This window comes from Lygodium microphyllum, chromosome 8, assembly GCF_053477565.2.
Source record: "Lygodium microphyllum isolate KBCC chromosome 8, Lygodium_microphyllum_v1.1.10, whole genome shotgun sequence".
Taxonomy (NCBI): Eukaryota; Viridiplantae; Streptophyta; class Polypodiopsida; order Schizaeales; family Lygodiaceae; genus Lygodium; species Lygodium microphyllum.
Window position 1 is genome coordinate 8,527,370 of NC_141142.1, and position 19,923 is coordinate 8,547,292.

The 19,923-nt window shown below is 39.0% G+C and overlaps 1 protein-coding gene across 1 annotated transcript; it reads left to right on the forward strand.

The window, feature by feature from the left end:
• Positions 1-1,333: 1,333 nt before the first annotated feature.
• On the forward strand, positions 1,334-17,586 carry Y14 (RNA-binding (RRM/RBD/RNP motifs) family protein). The gene is made up of 4 exons (XM_087682538.1): positions 1,334-1,732; positions 1,846-1,982; positions 16,561-16,709; positions 17,113-17,586. Exons 1-4 carry the CDS (start codon positions 1,438-1,440, stop codon positions 17,159-17,161), a joined length of 630 nt encoding a protein of 209 aa, XP_087538664.1. The 5' UTR covers positions 1,334-1,437; the 3' UTR covers positions 17,162-17,586.
• The last annotated feature ends 2,337 nt before the right edge of the window (positions 17,587-19,923 follow it).

Here is a 19,923-nt window from a genome sequence, read left to right on the forward strand (position 1 = left end):
CATGTATTACCAACAAAGGAGCAAAAAGTGCATGTAATTTTCTACTCATTTGCACCATATAGCTTCCATTTTCAATCGCCCCACAACTAGTTATGACACAGAGCTCAGGTAACACCAACAAAGTTGCAAAAGTGCACATAATTTGTAGTGTGACAATGTAGAAGGAAGTATTAATTGAGGGTGACAGTGTGCATGAAGGCCTTGATATTAGAGTCAAGTCCCATGTAGGTCAATCAACCTACATGAGGTATTAGTGGCAAGCAAAGCAAATCAACCATGTGTGTTATGATGTGGTAGGGCTTATTGCAACAACACATTAAAGGAAAGAGAATCTATTAATCGAGGAGGGAGAAAAATCATATCGACCAATGCTTTGGTGCCATAGAATAAAGATTTCATCAAGTGAATGTAGTACCCTACTAAATGGATTTGTTGAAGTTCCTCCTTTAAGGAGATCAAGTAAGTAAACTTCTCACAGGCTCAAAGCTTAAACTCCATTAACTCATAAGGTACGGTGGCCAATAGAGTTGCTGCCCCCGAAAAGTTATAGACCACCCAAATAATTTGACACCTATTTGGAGGTTTTCAAAGATTTGGTTAGAGGATGATTTGAATGATAGTTTGCAATTGGTTGGCAAAGAGCTTTGGTCTCATCCATCTTCTAGCTTGACAACATCACTAAATTTTTAAACGAGGCCGATCCGCCTTAGGCTTCATCAATTTTGGTGAGAATGGTTTTGCTTCTTTCCTCCATCCTCATGTATATGTTAGTAGTAGAAGGCGAAAAGATTAAGCAGTGAAATTCTCCAATGGGGTTGGAATTCGATGACACTACATGTAACAATCACTCCTAGGTCCTATGACTTGTTCTGAACTGGGCATTGAACCTTTCCTTAGTTGACTGACTTGGGCCAGTTACACACAGCAGTGGACGCTCAGTTTTCAAAAAATTCAAAGTGTCAGTTGGCTAACATGTGGTGATCTGATTTAGTCTACTTTTCTTATTTCGCAAACACTTTTGGCAAGGGATCTCCCACGTCTAAGATATTTTTCATGCTCACTAACTAGACAACAAGACCTTCAATATTAAAAAAATTAATTGCACTTGGTAAGATTTGAATCCTCGCCAAGGCTTTCACTACCACTAGGACATGGCACTTGTGGTTTTACCAAGGGTTGCATTTGGTGTGTAAACAACTACACGGACTGCTTTACGGGCGGCTCGGGCGGGGGATTTAGCCCTGTGTGTAACCGCCCTTAGGCTAGCGTGGGCGGCAGGCGGGGAATCAGCAGCCCAGGGTCGGTACTTTATTCAGAAGTCAGGTTACAAATCCGCCCGTTTTTTTTCTTCAAGCTGCCCCGCCCTAGTTTGCAGGAGGAAAGGAGAAGCTTGACACCCGCTGCGAGGAACTGCACTCTGCGACAGTTTAGAGAGCTATGGCCGCTCCTCCTGAGGTTGATGCTGTTGACTTCGAGCCCGACGATGAGGATGACCTTATGGACGAGGACGTCGCCATGGACGAAGGCGATGCTGCTCCAGCTCCCGCTCCCAAGCTCAAGTCCACTATCACCGGTGGAACCGCAGGGACTTCTCAATTAGCAGCAGCCGGAGCACCAAAGAAGACGAAAGGCCGTGGCTTCCGCGACAGGGCAGATGTTGATAGATCGAACAGATTTGCTGGCAAGGAGTTCGAGTCACTCTACTCCGATGGCGGACCAGGGCCACAGCGCTGTATCCGAGCGTTTGCTAGACTTGTCGTGTTATCTTATTTCACTATAGTCCTTTGTTTTGCATATGAATCAGGATCATGTCGTTTTTTCTTTTCCTTAACGGAACTTCTAAAGCGATCGAGGGTTGGATAATCTTGGTCACTGGAGTGCACGAAGAGGCTCAAGAGAACGATCTGCACGACATGTTTGGTGAATTTGGGGAGATAAAAAATCTGCATTTGAATTTGGACAGGAGAACGGGGTTCGTCAAGGTATGTTCAGTCAAGTTTATTTCTTCAACCTCTGCAATTTCAAGACGGCGTTGTTGTCTCTCATGGAAAGCACGATTTAACTTCTAAGTAAGCTAGAGAACCCACATTTTTTCTACTATGCAAATGCTCCGCCCCGTAAATTGAGACCAATCAAAATATAATGTTTATACTCCCATTGCATAGTATGTACAAAACCATGCTGTTATCGAGGCTGTTTTTTCGTTTTTGTTTGCATATCTGTTTTACCCTTTTTTTTGGCCCGGGGGGGGGGGGGGGTAGGAAGAGGTTGTAGTGATCAGTAAAAAGAACCAAACGATTATCAAGCAGTCTTGTTATGAAAAACAAGGAATCAGGAGGGCTAATCCCCAAATAGGATTTAGTGAAGGATGAAAATCTGGATTGTTCGGCTTTCAATCAAATGCCATGTTAGAAGGTTTCGTGCACTAAGATGAGATTTGAAAGGTTCTAGTTGCAAGATTCTGGTCACAAGGATGTGTTGGTTTTAGGTGATTCCTATATGAGAGTGCAAATCTTGAAACTTTGGCAGGTAGTTATGGATGAAGACTTTTTACAATGAGCAATTGATTGTTAAAGTGGGCTATAGATTGGTTTTGGTAGAACCGTTGGAAAATTTTGTCATAAAGTTTGTTGATGATGGGTGGTGCAAATCCAAACGTGGATAATGCACGTTCTTGATAGAATGTTATTATGTAGTGATGTGATGCGACAACAATATCTCAAGGTTGAATAAGTGACATGGGATGTTGCTTGATTAGTAAAGATTTGTAGCCATCTTTGTAAACATCGATCTTGGAAGTATGTGGAAGGGACCAATATAGCACCAATGGAGATGATTGCTATAGGGTTCTATAACCTCAATTGCACCACATTGCATTGTGAGAGGCTAAACCAAGAATTGTCTCCAATTACTCTTATAGTCCGTGAGTTACCTTGTATGCCAACCTGACTAGCAAATTTATTTGTAAATTTTTATCTTTCATGCATTAGATCATCGGATTTTAAATGGCTTTTTGAGTCTTACTTTTCTTTTTTGAATGGAAGTTGGTGCATTATTGAAAAACCAAATTGCATGGCTACAAGTAATGGCGCAATGTTGTTGAATGGAAGTTGGTGCATTATTGAAAAACCAAATTGCATGGCTACAAGTAACGGCATAATGTTGTTAATCGATTTTTTGATATTTTCCAAGCTTGTTCATCTTTTCAATCAACTTAGTGCTTAAATATTTTTGACTAGCACATGTATAAGTACTTTGTTCTTTCTCATGATTTGCATTGCATGTTATTATTTTATTTCTAAGATTACACGTGCTTAGCTTCTTTTCAAGGCTCTTATTATTGATTCAAGAGAAACTAATGGTTTTTGATGCAACAACGTTGCTATGTTATCTTGAAAAACCCTAAATTTCGTGTATAGCTAGGATTCAGGTTTTTTACATAGCTATTGTTTTTTGATGTGCATGTAAACACATCTAGAGAAAGAATAAACACATAGAAAAGAACACTCCTTGGATAATGTTTGAACAAAGTCAAGATTGAAATACAGGATTGAGTGCGATAGATTAAGGCTCTTGCATGAGTGTTGGAAGGGTAGGGTAGTAAGGATGCTAGACATAGTAGTGAAGAGAAGAGGATGTTACCCTCCGGGAGGAGTAGTGGTACCGATAGAATTGGTCAAACTTGATATTATGAAAGATTATCGATGTAAATGGTCAAGTCATAAATTGCCAAGGAGATGCCATGTGGTAGTGTTGGTAATGATAGGCTTGGATGGACATGAAACCTTTAGAACAAGGAGCCCAATGACATGGGTGGTTGGTGTCTATAAGTGTTGGTGATGAACACTATTGATGAAGGAAAAGGACTAGTGGAGATGACTAGTTCTAGGGTTACAAACGTCCTCATTTGGTTTAGACTAAGACTCGAAACTAGGAGAAAGAAGAAAAGGCTAGAAGATGCCAATGGAAATAGAGAGGCGTCTATAAGGTCACACGAAGAGGGATATCTAGTTGGGAATTGATAAGTTGGATCATAGGCTTGATTAGATGATAATAGTAATTAGTTGGACCACTAATAGACACATATAAGATAGATCTTGGGCCAATTGCTCAAAAATTTCTAAGATTGGATGTTCCTTATCCTCCAATTAAGACTTCTTAAAAGATGAAGAAAGCCAAGGGAGAATCATTTGCTTGAATGTGAAGAAAGAAAGACTTTGTTATAATGATAGTCGAAGCATGCGTAGACTTCTTTGCTTCATCCTTTGCATATTGACAAAGGTGAGGGTGCTTCTTCTAGCACTTTTTCTTTGAAGAATTGGCCGTCCCATATTGAGGGCATCCCAAAAATAAAATGCACTAGTGTAACCTTCACTTGTAATGTAAAGCATAAGGTATCTTGGCCATTTCAGCCTTTTCATCATCAGATGTAGAGTTGTCATTTGCACTAAGTTTCACATATGGAGGCAATGATACACCAATGGCTTTCCCCCCTCCATATTGAAACACTGCAAAACCTTAGTGACATACTCCTGTTGTGACAAATAAAGAAGACCCTTCAATCTGTCCTCGAGTATATGCATGCCAAGAATGTGATTGGCCTCACCAAGATCGTTCATATCAAAGCTGTTGTGTAAACTCTGCTTCAGGGAGTCCAAGGCATGAACATCCCTGCTTGCAATGAGTATGTCATCCACATAATAAACTAAGAGAATAAGGCTGCCATCTATTGCCTTCTTGGTGTATGAGCAGTGATCAACTTGAGAGCAATGGAATCCCTGAGGTTTTGTTTCAGCCCATACAAATTCTTGTTGAGTTTACATACCATGTACTCTTTCCCCTTTGCAACAAAACCCTTAGGCTGTTGCATATAGATATCGTCATGCAAATCATGTAAGAAAGCAGTTTTTACATCCATATGTATGAATTTCATATCTTCAGATTCAACCAAGGGTTCACAAAGTAGTCATTTTGACTACAAGAGAAAATATTTCATCAAAATCAATTCCATGTTCTTGCTTGAATCCTTTAGCATTCATGCGTGCCTTGTACTTTGGCAAAGAACCAAAAGGGGCTTTCATTTTGTAAATCCATTTGCATGGTAGCACTTTTTGCCCTTTAGGCAAAATGTACCAAATCCCAAGTGTCATTTTTCATGAGAGATTCCATCTTTGACAACATTGCCTTATGCCATTGCTTGCTGTCTTTTCTGTCCATTGCTTCTTGGAAGCATGACGGCTCACCACAATCTCTCAATATGACATAATCAACCAGATAATTGACACTAGGAACAAACCTATTTGGTTGTCTTTGCACTTTGGTCGACCTATGGACCCAATTTGTTGGCTGTTTAGCTTGCAAATCTGCATTAATAGCTTGCTGCTCTTTAGATTCAACATGCTGTACAACTGGTTCTGGTTGTTCTAAAGGCATTTGTTCTTGCTGAATTTGTGGTACATCATGGGCAAGATCTTGCTGTGACATTAATGTGACATTAAGAGTGATATTTAATGTCACGTTAAGGTCATAAATATGGAATGTGACATTAAAAGTGACATTTAACGTGACATTAAGGTAAATCTAGGGAAACATGCACGAGAATGACCGTCCGGGCATTTGGGCGCCCGAACGGGGTTAAGGGGAGCCTAGAGAGTAAGAGAGTCCAAGAATAGTAGGACTCCAGAGAAGTGGACGGTTGGCAAAGGAATACGGATGAGAGGGGCCAGCACTTATCTAGGCGTGGTTGGGAGGAGAAGAATCACTCGTGCTCAGTGGTTTCATGGGTTTTCTCTCTGTCTTTACGAAGCTATCTTACATTGGTATTAGAGCCTATGGTTCAACGATCAGATCCGTCGTCTATTAGAGATTATCAGTTGTTCGTCAGATTGTCAATAATACGCCAGGTCGTCAGTCGCCCGCCAGGTCGTCAACTTTTCGCAAGGTTGCGTGAGTATTTGGTGCCGTGAAAACGCGACGGGCCGTGAAGGAAAAGAAAGGTGAGACGTGCCAGGCGCCGTGAAAACGCGACGGGCCGTGAAGACAAAGAAAAGTAAGACGTGCCACGTCACATTAATGTGACACGTTACGGGCAGGGAAAAGATTAGACGTGGGGTCGCGAGGACCAAACTAGGCGTGGGGTCATGAGAAAATGTGACTTTGTCACGACTGCTGTTGACGGGTAACTGCGACTGCTCCTGAGATGGACATGACTGCGACTGTTGTGAGAGGGACAGAAGAATGTCATATACGATTGAAGTCAGGAAATTGAATTTCCAGCATGATTGTTTTACTGCTCTAGTCTGGGAAGATAAAATTTGTTCATTACTCTTCGGGCTTCTTTCCAAACCAGCAACTACAGTCTGTCATTAAAAATCATGGAAGTACTTTACTTTGTATGCAAATTTCTTATTTTTGCTTTCCAATTCCAGTGTATTAATGGCAGAAAAAGGAAAAGAAAGGGTAATGGAAAGCTCTAGTTCTGGGGACCAACATATGGTAGATCCCCATGAACCAGAAATACAAGAAGAACAATGGGAAGAATTTTTTGCTACGCGAGAGCAATTCGATGATCTTACTGCTCGTGTGCAAACTCAGGGGGTTCAAATAGAATTTTTAACTCAAACACTTACTGAAATAAAATCTCAATTAACTTTATTGTTCGAAAGAGATAAAAATAAGATAGAAATCTCAGATGTCCCATCTTCATCGAAAGATTTAGATGTGACTATGCAAGATCCTAAGGAACCCCAAACTTACCATAAATTGAGGGATAATCCAATTCTAAAGGATATGAAACCACGTCAATTTTATGGGGAGGAAAAAGATAGGAATAAAGACACAATCTTTAATTTCCTCCAAAAATGGAAAGATTTACATAAATTAAAAAATACCCCACCATATCTCCAAGCACTGGAGGCTAGTTTAACTTTGGGGCCCAAAGCATATAAGTGGTGGCGAACTTTAAAGGAGGCGAATAAAATACTTGAAACTTGGGCTCAATTTGAATCCGTCTTTTTGAAAAAATTTCTTCCTGAAAATGAAATGGAAAGAAATTGGGAAGATTGGGATTATGTCAGACAAAAGGGAAGACCCTTGCTGACATATCTGGAGGAATATCGTGAGATAATCCTCAAACTGGAAGGAATAGATGAATTCCAAAAAACAAGAGGATTCATTAGGGGACTGGATGAAGCGTGTAAAAAGGAAGTAAAACGGAGTTTACCTAAGACGCTGGAAGAGACAATTAAATTTGCATTAATTTATGAAGATAGTATGCGTCCAGGTACACCCACTAGTCTCACTGATACGGAGCCCAAGTCTAAGGAATTGGAAACCTCAAAATTTATGGGCAAATTTAAAAGAAAAATGCCATTTTTTAAGGGTAAAAAACAACCTTTTGAAAAGAAACCATATATGAGGCCAAAGTTAAGTCCTGATGACTTTGATAAGGCCAAAAAAGAAAAGTTGTGTTTTAATTGCCTATTCCCTAACCATGCTGCTTGGAATTGCCCTCAAAAGAAAAAGGGGGAAGACAAAGGAAAGGATAAGGACAAGGGCAAGGGAAAAGAAAAACAAATCCATGTAGTGCAGACCTTAGAATTAAAGGGCCATGAAAAGTATAAATCTTTAGAGGTCTTGCATATGGATGTACAACATAAGTGTTGTATGTCAACTTCTATGTGGCAGCCTACTTTTGGTCCACATGATTTACTTAGAGTACATGGATTGATAGCTGGAAAAAGGGTTAGAGTCATGATTGATGACTCTGCCATACATAATTTTATAAATTATGCACTTGTCAAAAAATTGAAACTTCCCCAACAAAACAGTGAGCATCAATATGTTGTTCGTATGATGCAAGGCCAAGACAATAAAATATGGGATACAATGGTATCCAATTTGGAAATTGAGATTCAAGGATATAAAGATAAACTTGATTTCCAAATAATGAATATGGAAAGAGCTGACATTGCTCTAGGGAGGGAGTGGCTATGGGGATTGGAACCATCCTTAAAACGTAGCTATCACCATAATACACTGGAATTTGAAAGGGATGGTAAGACTTTTGTCATTCAAGGTGAACATGAAGTATCTGATAATCCTTTGTTGTGTTCTATTGAAGTTCAGAAGCTGATATAGAAGGAAGTTTGTGAGGTATATATGTTATGGTCTCTTCCTGTACAGAATACTTTTACTTTCTGTAATATAAAGCAACAATTTTCTTATGTTTGTGAGTTGAATGTTAATAATGAATTGAATAGTTTGTTAGATGATTTTAAAGATGTGTTTCCTTCTGATTTACCAAGTGGCCTTCCACCAGATAGGGGTGATATAAATCACCCAATTGATATAAATAAGGATACACACCCAATTTCAAAACCACCGTATAGGTTAAGTGAAACACAGTATCAAGAAGTTGAAAGACAAATTAAGGATTACCTGGATAAAGGGTTTATTCAACCCAGTAATTTACCTTGCGCTTCACCAATTTTATTAGTAAAGAAAAAAGATGGTTCTATGCGACTTTGTGTTGACTATAGAGCACTTAATAAAATAATAGTGAAGAATAAATTTCCTATGCCCAGAATGGAAGATCTTTTTGATCAATTGGAAGGGGCAAAATTCTTCACAAAGATAGATTTAAGATCAGGCTATCACCAAATAAGAATTAAGGCACAAGATGTTTCCAAGACGGCATTTCGTACTAGATACGGGCATTATGATTTTTTGGTGATGCCTTTTGGCCAGCTACCTTTATGAAGCTGATGAATAGTGTTTTACGGCCCTATCTAGGACCTTTTGTAGTAGCCTTCTTGGATGATATCTTGATCTTTAGTAAATCAAGAGAAGAACATTTGGAACACTTACAATTAGTATTCCAACTGTTAAGAACACATTCCCTTTATGCGAAGAAAACTAAATGTGAATTCTTTGCACCAGAGGTCAAATATCTGGGGCATATTATCTCGAAAGAGAGAATCAACATGGATCCAGAAAAAGTAAGGGCAATTATTGAATGGCCACCTCCAAGGAACCTGGAAGAGCTGCAGATCTTCCTAGGTTTATCTGGATTTTATCGTAGATTCATTCGAGAGTATGCCAAAATAGCTGTTCCAATGACAGACCAACTTAAAGGGAAAGGGAAAAGTTTTAATTGGGGAATAGACCAAAATGAAAGTTTTCAAAAACTTAAGGTAGCTATTGCTACAGCTCCAGTACTATTAATAGTGGATCCCAATAAACCATTTGTGGTTGAAGCTGATGCCAGTGATAAGGCAATAGGCGCGGTCTTATTACAAGAAGGTCGACCGGTTGCTTTTGAAAGCAAGAAATTAGATCGTGCAAAACAGAATTATTCTGTTTATGAGAGGGAGCTGTATGCAATAGTACATGCAATGAAAAAATGGAGGCACTATTTGTATGGTGCCAAACTTTTGATTTTATCGGATCATGAAAGCATTAAGTGGCTTAGTGATCAACCGGATTTACACGGACGTAAAGCCAGATGGGCTGAACTCCTCCAAGAGTTCGACTATGAGATAAGATATAGAAGGAAAGTATAATATAGTAGCTGATGCACTTAGCAGAATGCCCATCATTAATGAATTGAGTTTTACTCAGTTCACTTCCAACTTGCTTGAATCTTTAAAAGGGAAATGCCAGGTTGATCCGGCATATTCCAACATATGGGAAGCAATAAAAAATGGGGATCCAAATGAAAGTGCTTCTACTGAGGAAGGAATATCTGAGGATGTTCAACAAGGAAATGGAGCATCAGGGGTTGCTCAAACTGGATTCAAGTGGAAGAATTTTACCATTGATAATGGTTATTTACTCTACAAGAGTAGGATATGTGTCCCGAAAGATACAGAAATAAGGCGCCAGATACTCTTTGAGTGTCATGATACCCCTAGTGCGGGACATCCAGGTCTTAATAAGACTTATAGTCTTATTAAAAGGCAGTTCTATTGGCGTGGAATGAATAAGGACGTCCTTGACTATGTGGTCAAATGTAATAAATGCCAGGTTAATAAAGCTGAAAGATTAAAAATGGGAGGACTTCTCCATCCATTAGAAATTCCTTCGGGAAAATGGGAGAGTATCTCCATGGACTTTATTGTTGCTTTACCTAGAACACAGAGGGGGCACGACTCGGTGTGGGTGATTGTGGATAGGTTAACCAAAATGGCTAGGTTCATTCCAACTTCAACTGATGTTAAAACACCAGAATTGGCTAGATTGTTCGTAGAGAACATATACCGATTGTATGGCCTTCCGGCAAATATAGTTTCTGATCGGGATAGAAAATTTGATAGCCATTTTTGGCGTGCGGTATTTAGGAAATTGGATACTAAACTTAGCATGAGTACGGCGGATCATCCGCAAACAGATGGGCAAACTGAAAGGGTTAACCAAATTCTTGAAGATATGCTTAGGGCATATGTAAGTAAAAGGCAAACTAATTGGGAAGAGTATTTACCAATAGCAGAGTTTGCATATAACAGTGCCAAGCACTCTTCCATTGGATATAGTCCATTTATGTTAATGTATGGGTTTCAGCCCAGAGCTCCTTTTGCAGTAGGTCTGCATAAGGAAAAGGTTCAGGCAGCTAAAGACTTTTTGGAGGATATGAATAGTATGTTAAAATTTGCTCAAGAAAATATTAAAAAAGCTCAAAATGGAGCTAGAGCATATGCAGATCCTCACCGAAGAGACATCTCCTTTGAAGAAGGAGAATTGGTCTATCTTAAGGTACCTGAACAAACTAAAACTATGAAAAATGGACAATGTCCAAAGCTTTCACCAAGGTATTGTGGTCCTTTCATAATACTTAAAAGGGTGGGAGAATTGGCTTACAAGCTCCAACTACCTGCTGGTAGTAAAATACATCCAGTTTTTCATGTAAGTAAATTAAGGAAGAAGCTGGGTGATTTGGATAATTTAATCTTAAATGATGATATTGAGGAGCTATTCAATGACCAATCTAATCCACATGAACCAGAAAAAATATTAAATGTTCGTAATAGACGAACAAGGAACACTATTTATCAGGAATGTTTGGTTAAGTAGAAAGATTGTTCAGAAGAAAGCTCAACATGGGAGCGAGTAAGCACTTTAAAGAAAAGGTTTCCCAATTTACAGTTAGACCCTCCAAGTATCGTTTTCGAGGACGAAACCGATTCTTAAGGGGAAGGAAATGTGACATTAATGTGACATTAAGAGTGATATTTAATGTCACGTTAAGGTCATAAATATGGAATGTGACATTAAAAGTGACATTTAATGTGACATTAAGGTAAATCTAGGGGAACATGCACGAGAATGACCGTCCGGGCATTTGGGCGCCCGAACGGGGTTAAGGGGAGCCTAGAGAGTAAGAGAGTCCAAGAATAGTAGGACTCCAGAGAAGTGGACGGCTGGCAAAGGAATACGGATGAGAGGGGCCAGCACTTATCTAGGCGTGGTTGGGAGAAGAAGAATCACTCGTGCTCAATGGTTTCATGGGTTCTCTCTCTGTCTTTACGAAGCTATCTTACACTTGCTGATCATTTTCAGCATTATTCCTTGCATTTTAAAGAATATTTACAGCAAGTATTTGTTGTTGTCTAATGAGCATTCTTTGTTGTCCTATCGGTACATTCTCCCAAAATACAACCCTTCTTACCTCCTTTGTCTTTTTGGGCCATTTGTGCATGCGATCTTTTCAGAAGATAACATCATTACTGTGTACTACTTTTCTTTTCTCAGGATCCCATAATTGATACCCCATCTCACCTTCACCACCATATCCTAGGAAAATACATTTAAAGGACTTTTGCTCAAGTTTGTTGCATTCGTCCTTGCGAATGTGCACAAATGTATCTTAGCCAAACACTCTTAAGTGAGCATAAGAAGGTGGCTTGTCCGACCACGCTTCTAGAGGAAAACCCCCCCTCCCCAACGACAGAAAAAAAAAGTATTGGGATCCCATCATTGAGACCCCATCTCACCTTCATCACAATATCCTAGGAAAATACATTTACAAGACTTTTGCTCAAGTTTGATGTATTCTTCCTTGTGAATGTGCACAAATGTCTCGTAACCAAACACTCTCAAGTGAACATACGAAGGTGGCTTGCCAGACCACGCTTCTAGAGCGAACGCCCCCTCCCCCAAAAGAAAGAAAAAAAAAAGGACTTTGGTGATTGATTCATCAAGTGTACGGCTGCCATAATAGCCTTTGCCCAAAATCCATGAGGTAAAGTAGCATGTGATAGCATTGTACAAACCTTGTCTTTAATGGTCCTGTTCATACACTTTGGAACACCATTTTGGGGTGGATTATGAGGAGCGGTGAGCTCCTTTGTAATCCCTTTGTTGTCACAAAAGTCCTAAAAGGCTTTGGACACATATTCCCCCACCATTGTTAAAGCAAAGATACTTTAATGTCTTGTTGGTTTGATTTTCAGCAAGTGCCAAGAATTCTTTAAATTTATCTGAGGCCTCGTCTTTGCGATCTTTTCCCCTAGAGATAACCTTGGCATTTGATTTACATCTGAATGTAGAAAATCGAAGGGTGAAGATTTTAGAGAAAGAGATTTCTTGTGTGACGATTGAGCATGCTTACTATAAATACAATGATCGCACTGTTCAAAATTAGTATACCTTAAAAACGGCAAATAGCACAAGTGAGAAAGCACTTTCATTCCAGTTTGATTCATGTGTCCCAATTGGCTATGCCACAAAGAAACACTTGGCTGCTCGGTTATGGCAACCACATGGTCATGCATGCTAGATACATGTAAAGGATACAAAGTATCACTTTTGGAGCTATTGGCAATGATGCGAGAGTCTTTACAAATTTTCCATTTGCTATCTCCAAAGATGGTGTGATAGCCTTTATCATCTAGTTGCCTTGTGCTTATCAAGCTCTTTTTGAGGTGAGGTACATGTCTCATATTATGCAAAACAAACACGAGGCCATGTTGAAATTTTAGTTTCACATTGCCATTGCTTGCAATTTTACATGCACAACTATTCCCCAAGTGGACTACACCACGTGCACCACCCTTGTAGTAAAAAAACCACTCATGATGTAGTGTGACATGAAAGGACGCACTTCAATCAAGTATCCAAGTGTGCATGCCGTCCTTGGAATCTGCAATCAATGCATGTGCACTCCTAGAAGAAGCAAGAAGTACATCACCGTCGTCGTCATTCTCATGAGTAACTACATTTACCTCTTTTATTTTCACACTGCTCTTCTTTGCAGGCTGGCTGTCCTTTTTCTCAGCCTTGTATTCAATGTCTTTGTTTTTGCCTTTCTCTTTCTTCAATTGAAAACAATCCCGTTTGTAGTGCCATTTCTTGCCACAATGATGGCACTCCACATTTTTGCCACGAGACTTACTGTGTGCTCTATTTTCAGAATTGCCGTTTTGTTGAAATCTGCCTCTAGTGTGCAATGCATTAGAAGTCTTGTTTGTTGAATATTTTGCATGTTGAGTTCTTTCATCACCAAATAACTCACCACATTAAAATATAATAGCTGAGCATTGGAGTTACTTAAAGCTGTCGTGAAAGTATCCCAACTTTATTGGAGTTACTCAAAGCTATCTTGAAAGTATCTCAACTTTCAAGCAAAGTGCATAGCAAGCTAGTAGCCTTGAACTCATCATCAACATGGAAATCCAAAGCAATTAGCTGATTGAAAATTGAGTTGAACTCATTCAAATGTAGAGACATGGTTGTACCTTCTTTCATGCAAAAGTCCATTAACTTTTTTAGCCAATAAACCTTGCTGTCTGCACTTTTTTGAGCATACAATTCTTCAAGCCTTTGCCACATTGCATATGCTGAATTCAGCTTCTCAGTGTTAAAGAGCAAGTTGTTTGACATTGAGAGCTCAATGGTAGAGCGTGCAAGCTCATCCAAATCATCCCACTTGTCTTGTTCCATATCTGTTGGTTTTATTCCCTTTGTTTTGATGGGCTTCACCGGTTTCTTCTGCACCAACACATTGTAGCTTTTTGCCATATTGCACAATTACGTGCACCCTCAAGCTTTTTGATGTGCAAAAGATTGCTGCTGTCATTGTTTCCACCACAAACCAACCAGCAGTAAAAATCCAGAGATTGTAGAAATTTCAGATCTGCAAATAGATTTTCAGAATTAAAGAGAGTTTGCTGCTGCACTCCACAAGCAATTATTGCCACATTTAGAGGCCAAGGCACCAATTACATGTGAAATTCCCAAAATTTGATTGCAATTTCTGCTGCAAAAGCATTCCCATGCTCAAATTTGACAATTTCAGTCAAAAAGGTCGAAATTTTTAGAAGGAAATCCGTCCAGATTGCATCAATACATGTATCGAAGTGCATATACTAGGCAATTGTTGCACAAATTGTCGAAATTTTGCAAAAGCCCCATGCTTCTTCATATGACCTCTTGGCAAAGGGGAGAAGGGAAAATGGCAGAAATTAAAGAAAAAAAAAGAGGAAAAACGGGCCTGATGTGGTGTTGACCAGGCCCTGTCTTCCGCTTGACCTGCGCATGTGTCGCTCGTGACTCCTGCCTTCTGCCTGACTGCCGTGTTGTCGCAGTTCATGCTGCTTGAGCCAGCCCATTGACTGCACCGTTGCTTTCTCACCTGCCTACTCGCCCAACCTGGCGATTGCTGACGCCGACCTGTCAGGGCTTGTGGCAGGCTTGTCACAGCACTGGCTTGTCTCCCAACTTGTGTGTGTCAGCTGACTAGCTTGTTTGCTCCCTGCTCGAATACCAGTTTGATGGCACTTGCTAGGATCGAGATAGAGTACAAGGCAGACTGAGTGCAGAGAGAAGAGTGAGTTGAAGGAGTGAGTACACAATACAATCAGTATTTTGGTACAATGACGGGTGTACCACTTTAGGTTTAGATAATATATAAAGTACAAGAGTGTAGGGGTGCATTCACACATGAACACAGTAAAAGGCACGGTGATCCTTTATTCCCAACATAGATTGGATTGCCCTAGTCAAGAAACACAGTACGTGTCAGTCTGCCCTGTAGCAGCTATAGTGAGTATGAGCAACCTAAATGAACTTCAAAAGGCAGCTTAGTCCAGCAGGTGTGGCAAGCAATCACTGCAGAGCAGTGCTGATTGGTGGCAGCTAGCAGAAAACTCCTTTTAGTGCCGAAGATGCAGAAGACAGCCTATGAAAACTGCCATGAGACTCCAAGTGGGAGATCGACCATTTAGGGCACGGGCCTCAGGAGCACACATAGAAATCTAGTTTCCAATTATTGAGTGGAGGATATATGCAATGTTTTTGAAGACATCTGACTTTATGATTGAAACCTGCAGTAAATGCCAGGAAACTAAGTGAGGATCCCGAAGTAAAATAGTCTGCTGGTGATTGCCCAAAAATTTGGTGGGGACCTGGCTCACACGTGAAGAACTCAAAAAGCTGGTTTTTATCAATGGAGTGGACATTGCAATCAATTCTTCAGAGTTGTATCTTGAGATTGGTTCTGGGCATGGAATAATATCATCTCTTTGCTGAAAAATCTTCATCTGTGGTAGAAGGTTTGATTAGTTTTGCAGTTAAAGCTGTATTGTATTTTACCTTGGTCTTTCTTCACATCTTCTTCACTGTTGGAAGTTCATGCTGCATTCTTCTTTGGTTTTGCTAATTATCTTTAGTCGCTAAGGCTCTGAAGCCATGTGTATTCTTCTTTGATTGGTGGGAATTCGCTAAGATCCCAAATATCTTATGGGTTGCTTTCTTGATATGCATGCAAGGAGAATCAATATCTGAACATATTATTTTGCTCACCATGGTATTAGTTTCTGCAATCACTACTGTCTAGAGTCATATCATCCTAGTAATAGTGTTTTCACAATTATACTTTAGAGGCTGGTGTACATGTGGATTGTGGACCTCTTTATTCAGGTATGTTAGTCATTATGAACTGTTTCTCCAAACCAATAGGTTAGTGCAACAATGACTTTGAGATGTCAGCTGTAGACATTGATATATGACCATACATACCCCAAACTTTTTGCATTTCATAGGGTTGTTATTGCCCGTTTCTGGTAGTGCTACAGAGGCAATATTTTTATTTGATCTTGCAAGATGTATGGGACAACTTGCTGATCTGGTTAGATATTTACTGACAATGGCAATCGTGCATTGTGTGTCTTTGCCATTCCCATTAACACGAGTTCAGTCTGAAACATTCATTCAGATTGAAATATCAGTCTCAGCCTAATTGTATAATGTACCTGGGGTCAGAGATTGCAGTCTCCATCATAATGCTGAACAGTCGATCTTAAGAATAAGTCTTTCTTTAAACTTGTCTCTTTTACAATATGTGACCTGTTAATCATTACATACACTGCACTTTTTCACATGCACATATGCAGATTTGGCCATTTAACATGTATTGATATGTGTATATGCTCTGCATGATTACATAGCTCCTTGCTTGTTACATGTCGTTTTAAAAGCTATCACAAAATTTGAAGGGAGTGGATGCTTGGTTTTCACTATCTCATTCTGCTTTTTTTTGGCTATTTATCTGTTTGATGCAATCAGGGATATGCATTGATAGAGTATGAGAAGAAGCAGGAAGCTCAAGCTGCAATCAATCAGTTGAATGGTGCAGAACTTTTGACACAGACCATAGCTGTGGATTGGGCATTTAGCAGTGGACCACTGCGACGGCGTGGCAATGGTAGAAAGAGGTGAGCAATTTGTGGTTGCTTATGTGGTTTGGTTGCAGTGACTTTCAGACTTCAAAAGTGATTTGTTAGGGAATTATATATTTCTTTAGATGGTACTGCAATGTTTATATTTAGGTAGTTCAGGTTAGATCTGAACATTCATGAGATTCTGAGTTTTCACGTGGATCATTAAGAAGTTTCAAATTGTTCTCCATCCCAAGGTGAATTTATAAGGAAGGTTGCCTTCAGCTTGGTGCAACAATGAATAACCCATACTTTGTCCAAAGGGCTTAGATCCTTAGCATCATGATATATATCAATATCAAGACTTTCTGGTGTTTTAGGAGTTGCATTGCTTTAAACTACTACTTACAGTCTTTTAGACTTCTATTAATGATCTGATGCTTCTGAATTATTTGAGTAGGTCTCCTCGGGGGCATCGGTCTCGCAGCCCCACTAAAAGGCGATATTGAGAAGGAAGTTCGATACTGTATTTGTTTGAGAAGTTTGCATATGAACTGTTTGGATGGCTACTCCCTTGTTAGGGATTCCTTGTGCCCCAAGTTTCATAGATGTGGTTTGATCATGTATGAAAAGAGCTGATTATGGCTCTTTTCTGCATGTGGTTGATGGGAGGTTTATCTCAGTAGACGTGCTAGATGCAATATACTGCAATGTGAGCTATTCATGTGTAACATGGAGGGTTGTATATTGGTGTCTGGATGCACTATTGAGAAGATGATGAGCCAATAGTCTGACCTTCATGTCTTTTCACTATTTTTGTCCGGTCACTCAGCCTGAATTTGATGCAAAATTGTAAGCTGATGAAATGTATGAGAAAAGTTCCACATGTTTTTCCATTCGAATACAACAGAATAACATAGTTTTTCTTATATTATCCAGCTGTCATGCATGAAAATTTTGCACTATTTGCTCACATCTGGTTGATACATCCTCGAAGAAGTGTTAACAGGAGAATATGTGTCCGTCTAATCACTTCTTACACGACAGCAGTTCCACAATACTTTTTCCCCTCCAGAATGGGCTACCCTTTCAGGCACACTGTGTTGGACATTTTATTACCAACTACTACTGGATTGGCCACCATTGGCTTTCAGTTCTACTTAGCGTCATTGAAAACATAATTGTGTGTGGGTGAGAGGTGCCCAATGAATTGGTAATCGAGTTGTTTTTTCAAAAAGTGGGGATTATTGTGTCTGTGAACATAGTTTTGGTAGGTATGTTAGGTATGATAATACTTGTGCTTGCCGAGGTCAAAGAACATTACCACTTACTAGTTAATGCAATACCGGTATGGACTTTGTGGGATAACTTATATTTGATGCTTGGTAAGTGTGGCAAATCTTCTCAGCAAGATGTATTTTTACTCTGAATTAATACAAAGGATCTTGATATCTTATTATGGATTCCTTTAATTTAAAAATGAAAAGCTTGGATTTTGCACGAAAGATGTGTAGCTTATTGCTGTCCTTAGAACCATGCATCAAGATGGACTTTTGATAAGTAATTATGTCCTTTGAATTTGAGTGATAATGTTAAATGTAATGCACCCTTGCTACTTTTTGGTGGGTGAAACTCTTCGATTGAGGATTGTAGTAAACATGATGGCCAAATTTTAGGTACGAAGGATATGCAAAAGCTCTCCCATATCTACAAAATCATATCATGCAATATAACTTTAATGAATGGTATCGGAGTTCTTTAAGGGCACAAGGTTATATATTGGTTTCATGAATGCAGCTTGAATGCTGAGGGGCTTTAAAATAACACAACAATGTGGTTTGGTCTTCTATGAAGAGTAGGAAATTTGGGTTATCCATAGAGATATTGTTCTTGAATGTTCCTTTTTGACATGTTGGTGGTTTGCAAACTTCTAGATGATCTTCCAATATGACCTTTCCGTTTTGAGACTTGTAGTTTCCTTTCTCATGGCATGTGTACTTGCCTTAATATTACTAATTTGGGAATCAAAACATGAAATTGATTGACTTAGATTATAGGAATGATGAACAAAATTAGAGTTGAAGAGGATTGGTTGCACTACTAAAATGTGAAAGGATGAAGCTATAGTTCTCCAAAAGCCAAAAGTTGAACCAATAGAAATTGGATTAGATTTAAAAAATTGACTTGTTTCTTTCCATATATAAATCATTGACAAGTAAGCCAAAAGCCTCGATGTTTGATGTTCTTGGAGATGTTTTAAAACCGTGAAATTTGAGAGGGCATCTTAAGCACTCAAATTTATAAGTTTCTGGGGGTATCTATACTTTTGATATAGGATGGAGTTGGAGATTAGATTGTGATTTGCCAAGTAGTAAAATCATTAGAATATAACCCCTTTAAAAATCAATGATGATATATGACTCTTTGGGTTAACTAAAGCGAGTTTTGATCCATCATTGGCTCTAGACGAATAATTTGTTTAGCAATATCAAATGAACCCAATGTTGTATTAGTTGCACAAAGCTGAGCATTGATTGGCTTCTAGCATGTTTGACATCTTTGTCCCTATTTATTGGGATAGTTTATGACAGTTGTTGTTTGACAAGTTTTCAAAGCTAATTGAAACTTTGAGGAAGATCTTCTCTTTGCATGCTTGGATGTTAACAAAGACTTATATAGCTTATATGCAAAATACTCTTTGAGGTGAAAAAGTCATCAACTCTTCAAAAAAGCAATGATTCACCATGTAAGGGTTTAGAAATGCTTCTTTCTTAGTCCTACACCAACTTATACAAACAAGAAGCCCATGAAGCAATGAGGTCTTTAGAAGGTACTTTGAAAAGGATCCTTACAAAAATAATGAAGAGTGTTGAGAATTTTAAACCATATTTTGTTGAATGAACTTTGAAAAGGATCCTTATGAAAATAATGAAGTGTTGAGAATTTTAAACCATATTTAGTTGAATGAACTTCCAAGACTCCCAAGGTGGTGTTTTGATAGTAGTAATCAACAATGTCAAAATAGAGGCATTTTACAAGCCGCAAACCATAAAATTTTTGATTTTTAGAAGCCAACTACAAGCATAAGGACTTCAATTCTCAAGCTATTCTTAACCTTATTGAACATCCATTATTTCCTTCAAATTACATCCACTATTGGGTTGAAAGTAGAGATATTGAGCCAATAGGATAAACTAAGGCTCTAGATATATGTAGGTGCTTGAGAACAAAGTTACTAAACAATTGTTTGAAATGTTGTCACTGGATATTA

Coding starts and splice junctions, on each gene's coding strand:
- Y14 (XM_087682538.1), top strand. CDS start 1,438: ATGGCCGCTCCTCCTGAGGTTGATGCTGTTGACTTCGAGCCCGACGAT. Junction 1,733..1,845: donor CGGACCAGGGCCACAGCGCT/GTATCCGAGCGT, acceptor GAACTTCTAAAG/CGATCGAGGGTTGGATAATC. Junction 16,710..17,112: donor CGTGGCAATGGTAGAAAGAG/GTGAGCAATTTG, acceptor TTATTTGAGTAG/GTCTCCTCGGGGGCATCGGT.